This window comes from Nelumbo nucifera, chromosome 3 (assembly GCF_055504915.1).
Source record: "Nelumbo nucifera cultivar China Antique chromosome 3, China Antique-T2T, whole genome shotgun sequence".
Lineage (NCBI taxonomy): Eukaryota > Viridiplantae > Streptophyta > Magnoliopsida > Proteales > Nelumbonaceae > Nelumbo > Nelumbo nucifera.
In genome coordinates this window covers 72104214-72125776 of record NC_142651.1, presented here as the reverse complement: position 1 = coordinate 72125776, position 21563 = coordinate 72104214, and the positions used below count along the sequence as shown (strand labels likewise).

The window sequence follows — 21563 nt, the reverse complement described above, 5'->3', positions numbered from 1 at the left end:
TATGTAGTTTCACATCTTCTTCTTCTCTCTAATTACTGGTTCTCAGATCTGCAAAATGGCCAACTTCTTTATTATATGTTGATACTGCACTTACTTGTCCATTGTCAGTTCTGCTGCTTGTATGAAGTAATTATTTTTTGGGTTGAAAAAGGGCAGGGACCCTTGATAAGTTTTGCTTTGTCATTTTCCTTGTATGTTAACCCCCTCCATCCCCCACATACACACATAGACAAAAGTAAGAATGTGTTTTATCTGTTTATCTTTTTTGGTAGTGGTGGGTCTGATTGTTGTCTCGATCTTTTTTCCAGGGACGTATTCCCAAGCCATGTAAAATTATTTGTCCACAATGACGCTGTGGCAGCTCTAGCAAGTGGGACAATGGGGAACCTTCATGGCTGTGTATTAATTGCAGGTACAGGAACAATCTCTTATGGGTTCACCGAAGATGGGAGAGAAGCTCGAGCTGCTGGTGCTGGACCTATCTTAGGCGATTTGGGGAGGTATATCTTTGCTAGTATGGAGGAGCCAGAGTTCTAATTCTGCCAACCTAATCGCTTCATTTGTGTGTGCTAGAGACATGATAGCTTTTTCAATTCCTTTTTTACCTCATCAGTTAAGACTAGTTTTTCAAAATCTGGGCAGGACCAGATTGTAAACCTGTTCACACTGCAAAATGGTCAGTGGAAAAGGTTGGTTCAACCTTGATCTGTCCCTTGGTCAACCTCTATTCAGGCTTTGGTTTCTGTATAGGAGCCATTTACTTGGTGCTTTTAATAGTTTTCTTTGATGATTGTTTCTTTGACTTGTGATGGTTTTCGGTTTTTTTTTGATAAGTAAAAGATCATTAAATTTCATTGAAAACAATAATGATAGGCACTGTTACAAGCATCCCAAAGGGAGGGGCAAAATGCAGCCTCACTATTAATTCAGAGCTCACACTGTAATTACAATTGCACCCAATACAACTGGTCCCTAATTACCCCTTGCTTTGCTAAAGCATCAGCCAATGCATTTGCCTCCCTTCCCACCCATTGTATACTTGGATTCATCTGTTTTGTTAACCACTGGAATTTCTTCAATTCATTTCTATAACAGCAAATCACTGAGTCTGGATTTCTTAGCGAACCTACCACCACCACCTTGGAGTCCCTTTCAATCACCAGGTTCTCCAAATTCATGTCTTTTGCAATTTGAACACCTTGTCAAATTGCAAACCATTCAGCCTTTAAAGAGTCTCCAACCCCCACTGGTCCTGAGTAAAGTGCTAGTATAAACCCTTTCTTATCTCTTATGACTCCAATTTCCGAAGGACCTGGATTGCCTTGACTGCTCCTATCAAAGTTTAATTTCAGGAAACCTTCAAGAGGAGGCGTCACACTGACCTTGTTTTATTTTTTGAAGTTTTGGATGTTACATATAGATGGTTGAACTGCTAATCCATTAACTGGCTGGTTCAGTATTTAGTTCATTTTTCAAAAGATATGGTAAAGTTTAATCTAATAGCTAATAGATTGCTGGATAATCTGTATGTGTTGTAATACATAGAATACATTCCACAGGGGCATTACTGTCATTTAACATTATTTTGACTCTCTTAATATATAATAACAAGAGTGGGCTCTGCCACTCAATTTTGGCTCTCAAAACTTATGCTGTTTTTCTTCATTTCTCTTTCTCCTGTTTTTCTCCAATTGATCTACTGTATGAAACATTGTATCATAGCAAAAACTGTTTTAGATCCCTTGTTTCTTCTGTTTTCTCCTTTTTCTTCTATATTTCTTAAGACTGGAGAAAACCCTTCTGCCCTGATCGATTCCAAGGACAACACTTTTTCTTATTCTCTCTTGGTTGTATGATTGACTGCTGCTTAACTGCTGGACATTCTGCTACATGGTGTATGGTGCAAAGATTGGAAAGTAGATTGGTTGGAAGAGGGCCCCTGTGCTGAACTGTTTCAACAGTTTGTGTTCCAAACAGTTTATTTAATGTTATGGTTGTGCCTAGAATTCTTTGTTGCGACCCGCTTCATGAATCCACTCTGAATTATGTTGAGAAAAACCCAAAGGCAAATACTCATAAAAAAACCCGAAGGCAAAATTTCATAGTGGTTTGTGGTGGAAACGTCCGATCCATATTCAGCTTGTGGGTCCGAACCGAAGTGTTATGTTTCTCTCTTGTATTCTTTTGTCTTTGTCTTGTGAGAGAAGTCGAGAGACTTTGGGTGTATTTGGGGTTTAGGGTTTTCTGTGAGTGAGGTAGTGAGTGCACAGTTTTGTATTCTTTTCCATTGCTGATTTCATAGTAGATTTCTGCTCCACCCGTGGACATAGGCTATAAGCCGAACCACGTAAATTTGTGTTCATCTCTGTTTACTTATCTTTATCTCTGTTTTTCTTTCGTTTTCTGGGTGCCATTCGAATATGCATTCATGGGTTTTGCTCAACATTTAATGTTGGCTGTGATCTAAATGTTACAATGGGTCTTTTCCTTTTGTTTATCCCTTTGTATGAACTAGCAGTGGTGTTAGGGGTGCTGTTACAGACCTGGGCTTTCATTTTTGGGTTAGTGTGAACCAGTAAACGATAAAGTTGTTATTTGCATTTCTTATTTCTTTCTGTGGTTCATATGAACATTTTAAACGAGACAGAAGTGGTGACTGTGTGTAGTGACAACAGTGGTAATTGTTTTTTTCTTTCCTTTGAGGGTCTGTGTGACTCCTATCATAGTTTTCAAGGCAGCGCCTAGGCGATAAGGCACTCATGGAGGCTCACCTCATTTAATGGCCAAGATATTTTTTACATGGTGCTCTTGGATGCTTTTATATTCTTAACCTTTTATGATTATAATAATAAAACACATTATTAAAGTAAATTATTAAATGCTAGTTCCTTTTTATTATTTTCTTATTTATTACGGTTCAAACATGTATACTGTCTTGAGCCCTCGAAGAGTTCAAAACTTGAATTAATAAGCAAGGAAAAACTCAAAATTTTGTCCAATCAACACATTGATCTTCTTCTTCTTCTTCTTCTTCTTCTTTCATAATTTATTTTCTTCTTTTCCTAGGACAAAAATAGATGCTCCATCCCCCCTCTATTTTCTGAAATTTCTTTTCTTTCTTCCATGTTATCATGAATATATTGATTTTCTATGTTTTGAATGAAGTTTATACTTTATACATTTTTTATGAAGATTATAGACACTTAATAGTGAAAGATGGTTGCTGCTTGCTATGGAACCTGGGGAATTACCCTAGGATTTGTTGTTTTGTTCAAAAAAAAAAAATCAATTGCTTTGGTGCCCCTAGGTGCCTGGTGCCTGCCAAGGCAACTAGGTGACAAGGCACCCCCTTGTTGCCTTCAAAACTGTGACTCTTATTGAGGATGACAGTAGCGTTGGTGCTGGATTTTTTGGACTTTTTTTTCCCTTTTACTGATTGTGACCCCCCTAGGGGAAGGCCTAAATCTCATTGCTTGTTGGTGAGTTATGCTATAGATGACTCAGTCACATCTAGAATTTCAGGAGTGGTAAATTATAATTTTGGTAGTGTTTCTGAAAGTATGAACATTTAATTATCTACACCCATGGATGGTCTAGATTACTTGAAATTGGCCAAATCAGTCCAACTGTTTGTAGGTGGAAGGAGAGGACTAGGATATCTGAATGAAAAAAATAAAAGAACAAGAAGAGATTCCAAGACATGGCAAATAGGAACAAGACAATTATATGATCATATTTTCGCTGTTATCTTCTATGCAACTTGCGTTATGAAAGAACTTTATGTGGGATGAAACAGCCCTGGAAATCTAGGATCACACCAAACTATGTACTTAGAACAGATATATTTTGAACGGGTATATTAACTTCAAGTTGAGTTGTCCTCAGCAGAGAGTATTTGCCTTTTTGGCTGGTTTGAGCCCAGTATATGAGTCAATTCAGCTATAGATTTTGGGTAGTAGCGACTTTCTCAGTCTTCAGGAGGTGTATGCTCTTGTCCAATATGAAGAGAGTAGGCCCATGGCTATGAATATTTTTAGGACTGAAGCAAATTGTGACCCTTGCTACAAGAAGTGGGAGTAAGAAGGTTGAAGTGAATATGATGAAGGGATGAGAGATCCATCATATGGATGGCCGAACCTTGCAGGAAGGTTGGGCTAATTTTCAAAAATTTCTCTCTCCCATGTGGGAATCACATTCCCTGTTTTAGAAAACTGCATTTTCAAGGATCAATCTTGAACCTAAACCAGACCAGATCTGAAACCAAAAAGGGAGTGGAGGGTTTATACCTGATACGAAGTAACAATAACCTCCAATGAAGGTGTTCACGCCCAAGGAAAGATCCAAAGACTGCTTCCACCGAAGATGACACGGTGTAGGATGAAGCAGAATTAGTAGGATGGCTCTTTAGCAAGAACCTGATTTTTCAGCAAGAATCTGATCAAGGGCTAGTGAGCACGACTTCTGATTACCTTTTCTGCCAAAAGGTAATATCAAGAACACTTCTTGATCACTCCCACAGGTGGAGATGGAACTGGTATGGCGGCAGGAGCAGGAAAGAGTAGAAGACAAGAGTAGTCGAACTGCAGGTTCTTCTCTCTCTTTAATCTCTGAACTGAGAATTGTGCATTGGAGGCTCTCCCTGCTCCTCTATTTATAGCCTTTAAAAAGAGCATCTCCTAATCTCATTAGGAGTTTCCTAATCCAAATCTTGTATTTGGATTTGGACTCTCTTTAAGAGATAAGGATAATCCCTTATCTTATCTGCAGATAAAGATCAACCCTCCTAATCTAATTAGGAGTTTCCTGATCCAAATCTTTATTTGGATCTGGACTCTCTGAGTGGATAGGGACAATACCTTATCCTATTTGCTGATCTAAATCCCAGAACCGCCCCCTTTTAATTAATCTCATTAAGCCAGTTTGAATTGGGCTTTAGGCCCATTAAGTCCATTTGCTCATTTACCCTCCAAACTGTTGCCCAGTTGGATACCCTTGTATTGCGTGGGACCCAAACATTGATCTACACATCAGCCACATGGGTTCAACCCAGCCTCTGTTACAAGGCCTGGTCGAATTCACTGTAGGAGACAGTGAACCCCTGAGTCCATCACCATGGGCTCTTAATGGGCCCAACATTTACACTAAATGGTCCTTGGGTCAAGCCACCTTATAAAAACCCAAGGACTGTGGGCAGATGCAAGATTAGCCCATCAGGTATTACCCTCAATGGTCTTACACTTAACCTCTCAGCCCATAATGATCAAACACTGCCCGACAAGAGAGGACCTCTCCCTCGGCTGTAAGGTATAGTGCTGCACTCTCTACTCACATGGATCCTGGGAATTAAATCCTTTTGCAAACATTTTGAACCCATAATATATATGTGTATATCTCTATATAAATATATTTTGCAAAACAAATTTCAACGGTTGAAATCGACTGTCGGCAGTTTTGGTTTCCATCAGAGAGAGTGCATCCCCGATTATTCACTTTGTCCGACAAAGGTGCTGATCTTGTCACTAGGATTACCCACTCAGATGAATTCTCGGACTGTCCCAACATACCTAGGTTTTGACCCCCTCTAAGGATCTCACTGATTGATATATCAAAGACAGCCCAATCCAACACCTAGTGCAGTATCATAATCGAGTCTAGGGGTCAGGTGTAACATTCCAGTTTTGCCCATCTATCTCCAAGGTCCAGGGCAATATTGGAATTTTGGTCCGGTTCAGGATTTCAAGAAAACCCACACTGTATGTACCTCAGGTCTCACCTTGGCAGCTGAGACAAGCTACCCCAACCAACTTGGCGGCACATCAGTGTCGGCCTTGGCAGGATAAATCTCTTCAGATCAATCTAACGGCTGTGAAGATTCTAAACTAACACGAGTCTCTTATGTGTCCAGTTTAAGAGTATTACACAGAAACACACCATAATAACATAAATTAAATATGTACTTTATTCATTTACATTAAATGTCATAATGTACATCATTCTGATTGGAGCTAAGGGCATACACTGTCTAACATATGAAGCACGAGGAAGATGATAACTTGTGGTGCTGTGTTGTGAGAGACCAAGGTGCATTGAGGAAACATGCTGAGATTTGGTTGGGTAGCCAAAGAAGTGGATGAATAAGCTCAGGAAGAAGTTCACTCTGCAAACACTGTGGCTGACTCTTCTAACCAAAAAGACCAGCAACATTCTACTCCCTCTATTACTACTCAAAGTCTTTCAACAAGTTCTGGGTCAAAAGATGCTCTTCTTGCTTCCATGCATGAGCAATTAGAGTAGGACAATCATACTCTATGCCAGTTTGAGGGGAGCATCTAGTATCCCCTCCACTAGTGACTGATAACTCAGGTAACAAAGGCAATGCACTTCGAGTGTCCATTGTTCCTTATGTGTCTTCCTGGATCATTGATTCAAGAACCTTAGTAGTTCCATTTATATATAAATTTCTAGTTACAAGGAAAATAACAAATTTATCCCTTGATATCAAACAACACTGCACCAAAGAGAAAATCAACATAAGAAATAAATTGTAAATTGACCACTGGTACTACTTAAAGTGCTTCTTATAAACAAGCTACTTATCCTCCAACACCTAAAAAAGGTGGAGCTGTTGGGCTAGAAGACTATAAATCAATGTCTCATTGGCAGCTGATACAAAAAATTATAGCCAAATTGTTGGCATCTAGTATGAAAAAGGTGGTGGGATCGACAATTTCTAATTCACAAGGGGTGTTTGTTTGAAAGGATAGCGTGTTAGTAAGCTATTTAGCTGGTAGATTTATAAATTAGAAATGAGGTCCTAGGTATCATATGCAAAGTTGCAAATTGGACTTGGAGAAAGTATATGATCATGTTAACTTAATGATTAATGTGAGTTGGGGATAAGAGGTTTTATCTACAATTACTCTTTATATGTTGTTCTCTTCCTCTAGTTACTTTATGGAATTTGCAGTAATTGATAAAAAAAAGCATTTGATCATGTTAACTGGAGATCCCTAAATTATATCCATGAAGAATCAATGCCATTTGGACAAAAATAGAGGTTTGGATAATAGTGTGCAAGAATGTGGCTTTATTGGGTAAATGGTTGTGGAGGTGCCCTCGGGAGAAAGGGACTTCATGGCATGAGGTGATTGGTAGTTTACATGGATGCTTGAAGAACATCGGGGATGCTGGTTTATCATGTTAGGCTACCTTGGCTTCACCATGGAAAGCAATTTCAAGGATTCTCCCCCAATTCCTCCTTTTCATTAGGTATGATGTTTGTTCTGGGAACCTAGTAAGGTTTTGGGAAGATGTTTGGGTGGGTAGGTTAGCCCTGAAGGATCTGTTTCCTTCTCATCATCTATTTCCTTGCAGAAAAATGAATCTGTTGCTAGGTGTCTTTCTACTCCTATCACCCCTATTTCTTTGAATTGGGATTTTGGGTTCAAAAGAGGTTTAAGGGAGGAAGAGTTAGCTTGTGTTATAGACCTCCTCTTTTTGGGCGATGTTTGTTTGAATCCTCTTAAGCCAGACGGAAGGATTTGGTTTCCTTCTCCTAAGGTTTCCTTTTCTGTTGCTTCTTTCCTTGTAAAGGAAGTTTGGACTAAGCTTATTTCCCCTAAGGTTTCCATGTTTTGCTGGGAAGTTCTCCAATTGAAGGTTAATACTTTGGACAAAGTGCAGAAGAAAGGCCTTATTGTGTTTATCCCCAAATTGGTGTTCTCTCGGCAAATCTAATGGTGAAGATTGTTACCACTTATTTTTATCCTGCCCTTTTTATACTGCTATTTGGTTTTGGATTTTTGCCCTCTTCTGTTGCAGGTGGTTTTTTCCAGCAGAAGTAACTCAGTTGTTCAATTCCTCAGCCTTTGTATGGCCTACAAAGAGGATGGTTGATGTTGAAGTGTATTAGAGCAGCCTCCTTATGGACTAATTTGGGAGGAAAGAAACACCATAATATTCCAAATTAAGGAGAGAAGCTTCTTAGAGGTCAGTGGCTGCATTTTGACAATGGCAGTACACTGGTTGACAATGAATAACATGCTTCAATCCTTTTCTTTTGATGACTTCTGGAGAAATTGGTCAGCAGTGGCTAGTAGCTCTTCTTCTAAGAAGAGTTTTGTTGTAGATTGGGCTCCTCCTCCTTGGGGTTTTGTTAAATTGAACTATGATGGGAGCAGTCAAGGTAATCCTGGCCCCTTCGGCATAGGATATAGCCTTGTTTTCAGGCCCAGTAGGATTGGGAGACTCTACCAGGGCAGAGCATACTAACTAAAACGTGGGACTGGGAGACTCTACCAGGGCAGAGCTACTAACTTCCATACAAGGGATTCAGCTTGCCAGTCAACTTGGTGCAGAAAGATTGTTAATTGAAGGTGACTCCAAAGTAGTTGTGGGATGGTTGCTGGATCCGGATTCGATTGTTTGGGGTTTTAGGGATCTCCTTAAGAAAGTGATTTGGCTGGATGTTATCTCCTCTGAAGAGTGCTGCTGCATCTCTCACCTCCCTCTGGGATACTTGTAACAGACCTGTCTTTTGTTTAATGAATTAATTGTTCAAGTATCAACAAAAAAGAAAAAGATGAAAATGAAATTTCTTTATACTGGGAAAATATAGGCCAAGGGAGAGGTTCTCTTGTTACAATCCATCTAGACTAACCACTGAAACAATACATTAACAGCATACACATATTATAAAACAAAGTTCATCCCAGATGATTCTGTCCCAGTAGCTGTAAAAATGGCTCAAGTTTATGCCCTCAATAGTTTATCGGTAGAGACCCATTTCACCAGAGTCCTCTCCACCTTGTCACAGAACCTCTCAATTGGCATTGCTTGATTGACAAAGGTCCTGTCATTCCTTTCTTTCCAAACTGACAAGAAAATTAGTCCAGGAACCATGCCCCACAGGACTTTCCCTCTCTTTGGTAGGCCTTCCAGACTCCAAGAGGAGATTGGTGGTTCCAGATCCTGAGGAACAACCCAAGAAACACCAAACAGGTTGAAAAGGTGGGACCAAACTGCGGTGGAAAACATGCAATGGATGAGAGAGATTGTGTGATTTACATTCTCTGCTGCCACCTCACAGAAACAGAAATATTGGCAAGATACTTTCCTTTTGACTGCAGCATATCAATAGTCTGAATTCTTCCCCTCATCCAACCAAATGAAGAAAATCAATTAAGATGGTATTTTCAACTTCCAAATCCAGCCCCAAACCCACTTGCTGATTAGAGGGGCTTCAGCCCTTCCAGCGGTAATTCCATATTGGAGAGAGATCCACATCCCAGTCATTTACTTCCCTGCACAAATGAGGAATCCTTACTTTCTGACTGCCTAAGGTTTCAAAGCAATCACTAATCTTAGCACCATAGTTGTCAAGGCGTTGCCTAGGCGCCTAAACATGTTGGAAATGTCGTATGGAAATATTGTAAAAATTATAGACATGGTGGAAACATTGTAAAATATGCAAAATATAGAATGATATTTTATGAAATGACAAAAGAAGCAATAGGCATACCTTTTTAAATTATTGTTGTTCCAAGTTATTAAACAAAACTAAGAAACTAGGATTATAGACAAAAGAATACGTTCTAAAGTTGCCTTGTAAACCTTAAGCTTTAGAACTTCATGATAGAATTAGTTGAAGCAAAATTTAAACTAATAGAAAATGTAAATGGTTGTAACAGATCAACCAAATAATCTACTACATAAACAAAAAGTATTATCTAAATTCATGTTTGAAATGAATATTGAGCTAGCTTAAAGTTGTAATCATCTAAGTTAGGTGGACAATAACTTGTTATTTCACATATCTACAATATTGTCTTCAACTTATGTTAAATACTATCTCTTGTACTCCACATAGTACTGGTAGTGTTCAAAAGGAATATGTCAATTCTAGTAAAATTACATGTTACCCATGGAAGTGAAAATGGAAATATGTCGTGGGTACTATCTCTTGTACTCCATGTAGGTCTGGTAGTGTTCATTGGGGAAATGTCGATTCTAGTAAAATTTCGTGTCGCAACCCATGGAAATGGAAATATGTGGTGGAAATATTAGGGACATTAGGGACATTTTAAACCATCATCTCAGCTTGCTTCATGCCTTCATTCTTCAACTTCTCTACTTCTCTCCTACTTCAATTTGGACTATTGCTAGGATTTTTACAACTTTATTTATTTATTTTTATTTTGATAACATGGTCTTAGAGCAAGGTTGATCGAATTGGACTGTAAAGTACACTACAACAAAAGTCGACTTTTTTTTTTTTTCTCACCATAGTTTGAATAAGGGAAAAGTGACCAAAAAGGACTGATCACCCACTAGAGAAGGAGGCCTTCATGCCTTAGATTGTAGTGCTTATGGTGGTTTCAATGGTTTTCTAGTTTCCTTCTAATTGGCAGTTGAAAGCAAGGTTCATAGTTTCGGAAATGCAAGATGTATTGGTAAGGCAATTTTATGAGATGTATTGGGATACGCTTTAGATATGCATGGATACAATTGAAAAATCAAGCTACATGTGGATACACTGGTAAACTAAAATAAATCTTAAAAATATATATTAATAACAGTAGATATGAGTTTTATATAATTACAAATGAGTTATTTAAATGTAAAAAATCATACTTCAAGGGTTTTTTATAAATAGTGAGATATTCAGACACAATTGGAAACCATTGAAGAATAATGGAAGAATTAAAGTTTTTATTTATACATCTTAGTTTTCCTAAATCAATATATTTACATATCTTAATTTTCCTAAAGTTTATATCTTACTTTTATTGCCAAAAAAATCCCTTAAGAATTCAAATCCTCCTATTTGTGGTTTTTATGGCTAGTTTAAGGCTTTTAAGGTGTATTTAATGGCATTTTTTAAATTTAAATTCGAATTTGAATATTGATTAAATATATTAAATGTAGCATTAAATATAGGAGTTATTGAAAGAGTGGGAGTAATTATTGGAGTTATTAGAGAGAGGAGTAATTATAGGGGTTATAGGGAGTAATTATAGGAATTATTAGAGACAAAATGAATGACATTAAATAATATTAAAAATCTGAATATATCGATTGATGCATACATAATTTTGGTACGTATCGGGCCTGTATTAGCCAATGTAGACCCAAAATGAGGCTATATCAGTCCGATACAGATGAAAAGAAATGAAACCAAAGGTTTTGTAGCATTCCACGTATTGAACCCTCATTGGAACGGTATGTATCGGCCGATATGGAGCGATACATTACGAAATTTAAAACGTTAGTTCAAAGAGGGTTTGATGGTGACTCGTACAACTTACTATTATGTTTTCTTCTTGTTTCCGCAATTCATATTGATGGGATTGGCTAGATAAATGTTTTAAAACGTGGAGGCGTGACGCGAGGCGTTCCACTACCTAGAGGCGTGAGGCGTAGTTCAGAACGCAAGTGCTGTAAGCCTCCCGAAGACAAGGAGGTGTAAGCCTCCTTAAGAAGAGGGGGATGAGGAGGAAGGGGAAGAGGAAAGGAGGATCTCATTTTTCTTTATTTTTAATAAAAATCTTTTATATTAAAAAGAATGAAGGTGAATAACACTAGTTGAAAGGCGGAGGTGTGATGTGAAGCCCCCTTTCCCGAATTCGGATTAGCTAAACGCTTTAGCTGTTCAGCAGGTTGTGGAACCAATGATGAGGTTCCATGCCAGTAATAAATTCATGGACCCCACTATAAAAGATGCGGGCCCCATGTATTTAATACTGGCGTGGAACCTTATCATTGGTTCCACAGCCCGCTGAACAGCTAAAGCGTTCAGCTAAACCTTGCTCCCCTAGACAAGTGTGCTTGAGGCGTTTGCCTCAAGCACACTTCATGAAAAAAGCTTATGAGGTGTATGCCTCTTGCACTTGAGGCAAATGCCTCAAAGGTGTTAGTGCCTCTGGCCTGTCCTAGTTCCTTTCTTTTATTTAAGTTATGTTTATGCTTATGTTCTTTTAAGTAGTGGCCCTGAGTTATGGGCCTGTTTTTGTTTTTTTGTTATTTCTTTAGTGCTAGCCCACCCTATTAAGGGTATTCATGGAATTGTACTCAGATTTCAATTAAAGAAATAAAAGATATCTTTGGAGGCAGGAGAGAGGGATTGAACTCTTCTCTTCTCTTCCCTTCTCTTCATCTCTTATTTTCTTCCATAAACTTTGCTCAAGCTTCTCTTCCTTTCTCTCATTTTTCTTTTTTAATTAATATTATGTTTGTTATTTTTATTTTTTGCATTTTTGGCATTTTTTGTACATTTTTACACCTTGGTTCAAAAAGTGCATGCCTCACCTTGCGCCTTGTGCCTTGGGCTCAAAATGCCCCTTGTGCTTTTAAAATACTAACTCAACTTACCCAGTCTGCCATGTTCTTTCTCCTTGCACACCCTTTCCCCATTTAAGAGGTGATCCTTCTAGAGTCATTAGGTTTCCACTTTTCTAATGAATGCCTCTCATGATCTTTTCAATGCTTTTATGTTTTAACAGTTCTAATGGGAGCATGAATGAGAGAAAGGGAGTAGTGAAGATTGATATAATGCTGGTTTTCCTACTACATCCGAGATGTAATTCTTTTCCACCTCCAGATTTTTAGAAAATATCCTCATCATTGACTCATTGAGAAAAAGACCTAGGATTCCCTGCTAATCATCCAGAAATTTGTGCACCAATTTCCTCGTGACTTCTGTATTTTTGACGCGTGGATCTGCTTAGAGTTTTCTTTCCTTCCTAAATCTCGGAAAAAGGTTTGGGAGCCATGGGAAGATTCTTAGCCTTTTGTCAAAACAAAGGAAAAAAGAACTTATTGTTTAGAGCAGTTTTAAGATAATTGAATGTGATATATTTCACTGATAAAGAAAATAAAAGCTTAGCCAGTATTTGGAACAAAGGCTGTTTTCTTGAAAAACAGCGTGACATCTGAAATCTGTTTTTTCTGACCATGCCTGGTATTTGGTCTAAGTGTTTTTTCCAGAAAATGTTTTCTCAGACCATGGCTTGGAAATTGGGAAAGGTGTGGTCTAAGAAAATGTCCTTTTTGGTATTTTCTTGTTTTAACTGTTGCTAGCAACAGTATGCTGATGTGGCATTGAGAAAATGCTTATGTGGCAGCAACAGTCGCAAAAAAAAGTTTTCTGAGAAAAAAGCATATTAGTGCAGCACCGTTTTCTCAAAAAATACCTCTCAGGAAACAGCATTGGTTCCAGACATGGTTTTCAAACAATTTTTTGGTGCAGATTGCAGAACCTGTTTTGTTATTCCCCATTTCTCCTGTAAGTTCTGCAGAAATTAAACTGATGATGAGTTTTGTTTTGCTTTTTTTTTATAGTGGTTATGGGATTGCTGCTCAAGCACTGACGGCAGTAATCAGAGCCTATGATGGTCGTGGCAAAGAATCAATGCTTACATCTATGATTCTTGATACACTTGGTCTTTCTTCACCAGATGAACTCATTGGGTAATTATCAAAACCTACCACCATCAGTATTGTTAATTTGCCTATGTCAAATTTAATAGTATGTTTACTGTTTACTGTGCTTCCATTTGTGTCTCACCTCTTGGAGAGGTCCTGATTATTTTGATGATATGGTCTTACGGCCTTCCAATCCAGATTTTAAATTGGGTAGACTCCAAAAATTAGGTTAATAATATAAGGAAAAAGAAAAATTCTATATGTTTGGCATTTATTTTTCTCTTGTTGGCATGGATTTATCCAGTAGCAGACCACTTTTTTTAGATTGGATCAGGACTACCTTAGCTTGAGGAGAAAGCTTGCATGCTCTCTCATCTTTTTCTTCTTTTGCCTTTCGTAATAAATTGAGACAACCCCTTTTTATGTTTCTGTTAAAAAACTCTTTTTCCTCTCTTCTTTTTTCATAGCAAAGATATCCTTATATTATAATGTAATAAAATAAGGGGAAGGTAGTGTATTCTCTGTAGAGCTCACGGTGAGGATTGTTACCATCTATTAGTATCTTGTCCCTTTTCTGCAGACCTTTGGGCTTGGCTACTTTCGTTGTTTGGGGGTAGTTGGAATCTATCAGCAGAAGTTCACATGCTCTTCAACCATTCTACCTTTTATTGGCCTACAAAAATAGGGAGAATTATGTGGAGATGTGCTCGTGCTGCCTTGACTTGGACTCTTTGGGAAGAAAGGAATCTCAGAATTTTTCAAGATAAGGAAAGGAACAGCCAAGATTTGAAAGACTGTGTGTTAAACAGGGCAATACATTGGCTGATGACCTTGGAAATCTTTCGTCAATTCTCCTTTAATGACATTTGGAGAAATTGGTTAGCAATAGCAATGTGCTCATCTTTAAAGGCCAAATCAATTACAAGCTGGTCTCCTCCACCCGAAGGCTCAATTAAGTTGAACTTTGATGGAAGCAGCATGGGTAATCCAGGATTATCCGGAATGGGGGGTGCTTTGAGAAATGAGAAGGGAGAGATTTTGTTGCTCTACTCAGGTCCTTTGGGAATTGGGAATTCCATCAGGGCAAAACTTTTAGCTGCTGTACAAGGGGTCCAATTTGCAAACCAGCTGGGGGTACAACAACTAATAATCGAGGGGGATTCCAAAGTGGTGGTGGGTTGGTTGAAAAATTCTGAAGAGGCTATGTGGCAATACAAGAATGAAATGAAGAAATTTAGTTGGTTGACAAGGAATATGTTGGTCACTGTACAGTGGGTGGGGAGATCAGCAAATACCTTGTCAGATGTGTTAGCTAAGCAAGGGGTAAATAGGGAAGAATTATTTTGGGCTCAGTTGTGATTCTTGTTTTTCTTTCCTAGTTTACTTGTAAGTTTCAAGGAGGGGCTGCATCTCGTGCCTCTCACTGGGATGATGTATGAACTCACTCTAATTTGCTTCTGAATCAATAAACTTACTATTATTCATCAAAAAAAAAAAAGGGGAAGGTAGTTCCATACTGTCTTCTTGGAAGAGGGAATTTATATGTTGAGAAGAGTGAAGCCATTGCTAATGAGTACTTCCAGCCAAACTGATTAGCTTCCGTGTTGACAAAATAACCTGCTGCAGTCATGTATAGACATTGTATCTCCCAAGTTGGCAATGTAGTGGTCATGTAGCAGTGACCTATTGTGACAGCTGCACTGCAATGTTATTGAAAGATCAGTCGTATATGCCCTTCATAAGTGATAAGTAACAAAGGAAAAGCACCTATATATACTCAATCCTGGGACCATATATCAGATGTAAGTTTACCAGTAGCAGAGCTGGGAGGAGACGATGGAGTTGTATTGAGGCTCAACAACTTGAGCACCAAATATGGCCTGATGCGTAGTCAGGGCCTAGATATATCACCTTGGCACTTTTGACTAGTCAATCACATATGCGCTCACTGCTCAGTTAATTATGAAATCATCTTGTATACATGTTCATAACAGAATATACACACATAATATGAAAGATATGACATGAAAAAAAGTATGTAATATAAAGTAAACATACTATCTTTCAAGTTTCAATTCAACTTGGCTCCACAAAGCCTTGCCCCAACTGTGGAGTTGGCTCTATAAATCATGTTCCATCATTTTTCTCTGTTCAGTGCCATTACCATTGTTAAATCCTCTAATCATTTCTCTTCAATTAAATTTCTGTTTTGGCCTGCCCCTAGCTCTTCTAAATTCTTCAATTTGCAACAGGTCAGTTCTTATTGAACTTCTATTCAGCATACATTGCCTTTGTATGTTCACAAGCCTCCCTTGCAGTAAACTCTAGAAGGGGTAATTGAAGAAGGATGGAGAAAAGAAATGTTGGAGATTTTGTACCAGCTTCCAGATGAAGAGAAGAACTTGCGATAAAAGTGAAGAGATTGCTGTTGGAGGAAGGAAAGAGCAGGGGGCAAATATTATTGAAGATAAGAGAAGGAAAAGCGACCATTTTTCTACTGGGTGAAAGGCTTCATCGAAGGAATGCTGCACTCTGTGAGGGTGGAAGGATGGAAAGGTGTTTTGGAAATTCTAAGAAGGAAGTATTTGGTTGAGTTGAAGAGGAACCAAAAGGGGTGGTTTCTGGCGGTCTCTGAATTTTTGGACAAAACAGGAAACAATTATTCTGTTGACCTGAAGGAAAGCAAGTAAAGGGGTGGAAGATAGTTGTGGGGAAGTTATAATGCTTTCTTTTGAATAAAGAAGCCGATGCGATCAGTATGTGTAAGGTTGATGAACAACAACGAAAAGATAGAGAGAAATTGGTGGAGTTGGTTAGAAAGCCTAGTAATAAGGTGGAGCTTTCCGACGAGAGCCCAAAAGATGAAAATACACAAGATGTTGTTGTGCCCAATTCCAATAAAGTGTGGAAACTGGTATTTGATTAAAGCAAGGGTTTATGGGAGAAAAAACTGATCCTTAAGGCTGGCCTGCTGGGAGGAAGGTGACCAATTGGAGTTGTGTTAGGGAAACTATTTTGGAAAAATTGAGAGAAACACGGTGTCCATATTCTCCCATTGATGAAAAAAGGACGGTGCTAGAAATAGGGGAGAAATTGGTTGACTTCAGAACGATAGTAACTAACTTCGGATTAGTTTCAATTGTGAACTGGCCGTTCTCCTGTAATAGCAAGGAATTGGATGACAGTGCTTTCTCTATCAAACTGTTAGGCTTACCTTTCACCCTCTGGAAGCGATCGATTTTGGAGAAAATCGTCAAAGCAATGGCTGGAGTTATCATTGATTATGTCTTCGATGATCTATGGGTGATCAAATCACGATTGCCAGAGTAAATCCATATGAAGTCCCTAGATTGATTGATATCTGCTCTGATAATCTGTGGTCTAAACTCTAAAGTCTGGGTAACCATAGAACAAGAGGCGGTGCTTTGGCATGGGGGTCGAAATGTAGACAAAGATGACCTGGCAGGTATCAGCTTACGTGGAGTAAGGGAGGAGGTGAAAGAAAATGAAAAGAACGGTGAGAGGAATGGGGAAAATGAAGAGTCCTATAATAGGGGCTGAGCCGAGGCAGACTTGGGAAAGAAACAATGTTTCAAAAAATTTGAAAATAAAACGGGAATTTAGCGTAGTTTAACCTTTGCTCGGATCGTCTCTAAGGGTGGAACCTCAGATCCTAGGTGGGGTCCACTCTAGAGAACGGAAGGTAAAGGGTCAGACACTACTTTGGAACCGAGTAGGAGAAATGAGGACTGGTTTAGTGACTCACTAAAGAACCCCAGTGGCCCAGCGAGGTAGTTCTTAAGGAGCCATTTGACACATTAAAGGGTCACATGTGATAACTAGGGGGGCGTCCGATTAGGGACCAAAATAAGGGTGTATTATCATCCCCTATTGATACCATCAAAAGAAGTTTAAACAGTTCAAAAAAACAGTGTGCTTTGCAGTGGACTCCAAGGTCGGAGGCTGTGTAGGTCAGTTCAGTTAGCTTAGTGTTTGATTGTCCTAACTTCTAATCCTAGGTATGAGAGGAACAGGTCGGAGGAAAAGGGGGATGAGGATAAAGGTTGGGTGAACTGCGAGAAGGAAGACGATGACATTTCAGATTCAGATGTTGAGCTGTTGGAAGTATGGAAGATGTTGGTTGGTTCCTTAGAGAAACAAGAGGACCAAATTAACTTAGCCTCTTTGTTTTTAGACGAAGGAAAGGGTACACAAGCCTTGGATTTGTGTGTAAATATGGTGGAAGTTTAAGGAGGTGGGGGATGGAAACCGAAGTCCACACAAAGATACTGGTACTAAATTCTTCTCCTAGGCATGGTGTCCATAAGTGATTAGTGGTGAATTATCTTAGACTGAATAGGGAACTACCAGTCGGGGATATGAAAGGGGGTTGTGGGAGTGATCAGAAGGAAAAGTCAAGTATAGGTCTGCCCAGATACCGCCCAAAATGAGGTGAATAGTGAACTTCTAGATCTGAATTGGAAAAGTTGGTAGTCCAGTGCAATATTGCTGAGAAGCCTCCATCCTCAGAACCAGGTACTTGTGCCCTTTCAGTTTTGGATACTAATCCTTACTCTTTGTTTGTAGGTTGTATTCTAGTTTCCAAGGAGGCTCTTGGCCAGCGAGTCCTTGAAAGTGGGGTTAGTGAGAAGCGGGGGAAGGGAAGGTGAGGAATGGAAATTTAGAGGAAAGGGGTGAGATTTTATTGGAGGATCTTAATAAAGTTGAATTACAGAAGCAGAATTATGGGGTTGGGGGAAGGGAAACCAATTCGGCAAGGCTTGTAACAATGATTGAGAATCCACCTAAGACACTAGAGAAGAAAGGAGATGACTTGGTGGCTGCGTTGTGGAGAAATTGGGTTGTAAAATGAAAAACCCAGATGAGATAAAGGTCTTCTCAAGAAAGAATAAGGTGGATGATAAAGGAAGGCAGAAGAAATTGACTGAAGCAGAGAGGTTCAAGACAGATGTGGAGGAGGATAAGCAGTTTAGTGGCAAAAGGGTAGAGATAGGGGAACAAGTAGAAAGGGAAGCATGAAGGGTCTGAGATAAATACAATTGGATGTGAAGAATGCATTCCTTAATGGCCAACCAAAGGAGATAGTGTATATGAAACCTCCACCTGGATACTGTAGTGATCCTTCCCTTGTTTACCGATTGAAGAATTCATTGCATGGGATGAAATAGGATATGGTTTCAGAAATTTCGTGATGTCATTGTTGATGTTGGATATAGTTAGAGTGCTTCCGAGTTTCGATCATTCTCTCTTTGTTTGGACATGACCTTAGGGTATCACAATTCTCCTCTTGTATGTGGATGATATGTTGCTAATATGCGATGATGAAGAGAGAATTAAGGAATTTAACTATCTTCTTTGTAGTACCTTTCACATGAAGGATTTGGGTCCTCTCACCTATTTCTTAGGACTTAAAGTCCAAAGGAGTAATTGGGGATATTTTATTTTCTAACACAAGTATGTATTTGATCTTGTCTTGTCGAGAAAGATGATAAACAAACACATCAGATGCCAAGGTAGCCAAAATACCTTTGCAATGGCATGATGGCACCTTGCTAAGGCAATGGGAGACTCACCTCTTGAGACCTGTGATAAACGAAGCGCCGTTTGGGACCTGCGACGGGCACAAAGCACCATCCAAGACCTGTGATGAACATAAAACACCTCTTGAGACCTGCGATAAGCAATTAGCGTCGCATGAGACTTGCGATGGACATAAAATGATATCACAAGTCCGAGATGAGTCCAATGCACTATGAACACTTTGCGATGAGCATGAAATGACAACTACTGTAACGAATGTTGGACAGACCCTGAGATTAGTGACACCCGCCTGTGGGTGATTAACATCCCTTATGTCACAACGAGTTGTGATGAGGCGCCTCAGAGGCGATCAAGTAGACACCCAAGTACGCCAGTCAGACCCAAGACTTGTCCTCGCAGGCTACATAAGGGGATGTAGCCTACATGTGCCACCCAAGAATTCTTGGGAGAAAGGAAACTTTGTCCTTGAAGGATCTTGTTGGACACGTGGCGAAACCCCAAATGTGCTCCCTTAATAGTTGACATAAAGACAAAGATCCCCATTTATAATAGGAAAGGTCTCTTCTGGGAACTTCTCCTAATAACCTCAGGATCCCGTCTATAAAAGGGAAAACAAGCAAGAGATAAACACAGGAGTCTTCAAGGCTTACTAGCTGAGACCCTTTTTCATTTATCTCTCCCTCTTCTTCTCTCTTCCTCTCTTTTTCGCCATCGTCTTTTTGGACCTTCGGAGACCGGACCAACTGACTGGAGTCCACGCTAATTATAGAGAGAGTGTTTCCTTGTCTCAAGCATATTCTTTAGTGCATAGTGAGGAGAGTAGGAGGAAAGTTATGCTACAAAACTCTTAGATTGAAACAACTTTAGCAGCTATGAAGCCGAAGCATTATGGTGACAAGGAGAGGGGTAAGGAAGGAAGAAAAAGGGGAGATTATATGTGACTATTGCTAGAAGCCTAGGCACACACTAAAGAGACCTGTTGGAAGCTTCATCCTCAGTTGGCACCTTCAAGAATTAAGAATAAGAAGGGAAATGCAAATGTTGCCACTTTTACAAATGTTTCACCCTCTACTGCAGTTGGACCTACCTCCTTGGATGCCTTGGTTGCTATCAGGTTAGTCCTGACACAGTTAGAGAACGAGGCTGACATTTATGGACCATCTCAGTCTACCTCAGGCCCTCCTACCTCCACTTCAGCATTTGCTCACTCAGGTATTAGAGCTATTGCCTGTCATGCCTCGACTCCAGGTAACATTAATCTTGTTTGGATTGTAGATTCGGGTGCCTCTGACTATATGATCAATTTAGTCTCATTGTTTTCTTCTTATCATTTGTCATCTGGTAGAGATAAGGTCTCTATTGTTGATGGCTCTCTTGTTCCCATTCCTGGTAAGGGGGACATTAGAGTTTTTGATGCACTTTCCTTATCATCAACTTTACATGTGCCCAAGCTTAGTAACCTTCTTTTTGTCAGTAGCATTACTAAAAGTTGGAATTGTTCAGTGACCTTTTTTCTTAATCATTGTATTTTCTAGGATTTGGTGACAAAGAAGGTGCTTGGGACTGGCCATGAGGCAAATGAGATCTACTTGCTTGAGCATCCACCTGAAAGAAATAAAGGAGTTGGAAAGTCTTTTTTCTTTTAGTCTGTGAATCAGATTGTGCTCTAGCATAATCGTTTAGGTCATTTTTCCTTTGGGTCTTTAAGGAGTCTTTTTCCTACTTTGTTTGAATCAATCCAAGTGTCCAATCTAAAGTGTGAAAGTTGTGAGTTGGCGAAACATTGTAGATCAATATATACTTTAAGTAATAAAAGAAAGATTGTTCTTTTTAAAATTGTGCATACTGATGTTTGGGGACCATTATCATATCATTGCTATGGGGGGATACAAATATTTCTTGTTACTTGTTGATGATTATTCTCTTTTCTCTTGGGTTTATCTCATGTGTTCTCATGATGACCTCTCTATTTTGACCCGTGCCTTCCACCAAATGGTTCTCACTTAATCTGGGGTGAGGATCAAAGCTTTCAGATCTGATAATGCCAAGGAGTACTTCACTAAATCATTGAACTTGTACTTTCTTGAATATGGGGTTATTAATCAGAGCACCTGTTCTCATACCCCTCAGCAAAATGGGGTAGTTGAGAGGAAGAACATGCACATCTTTGAGGTTGCACGAAGCATTATTCTTAATTCAAATGTTCCTATACGTTTTTGGGGGGATGCAATTCATACGACTATGTGTCTTGGGTATGAAAGCCCCCTTCACTTTATTGTTTCCTGAGAAAGACTTGTTTACTATCCCTCTTAAAGTCTTTGGGTGCATATATTTTGTTTAGCTTTTGGGGCCTAATCATTCTAAATTTGATCCAAAAGCCTCCAAATGCATTTTCCTTGGTTATGCACAAAATCAAAAGGGATATTGTTGTTATGGCCCAATTTCTGGTTCTCGGTTTGTGCCCATGGATGTTATCTTTTTTGAGGATGTTCCTTTTTGTCCGTGAGTTTTATCTCAGGGGGAGAGAGAAGAGAGGGGTGTGTCTGTTCCTAAAGTTCCCCTTCCTATTCCTATTCTTG

At 39.2% G+C, this 21563-nt stretch overlaps 1 protein-coding gene across 4 annotated transcripts in view; it reads left to right on the top strand.

Moving 5' to 3' along the window:
• LOC104589710 (Actin-like ATPase superfamily protein) overlaps positions 1-21563 on the top strand; it is a 65927-nt gene that overhangs the window by 11819 nt on the left and 32545 nt on the right. For all 4 annotated transcript variants that reach the window (XR_016083585.1, XM_010248116.3, XM_010248117.3 and 1 more), the window contains exons 3-4: positions 309-500; positions 13339-13467. Coding sequence is in view for 3 of the 4 variants with exons in the window: in XM_010248116.3 (XP_010246418.1) it covers positions 309-500; positions 13339-13467 (321 nt within the window). In the remaining variant the exon portion in view is untranslated. The remainder of the gene's footprint in view (positions 1-308; positions 501-13338; positions 13468-21563) is intronic.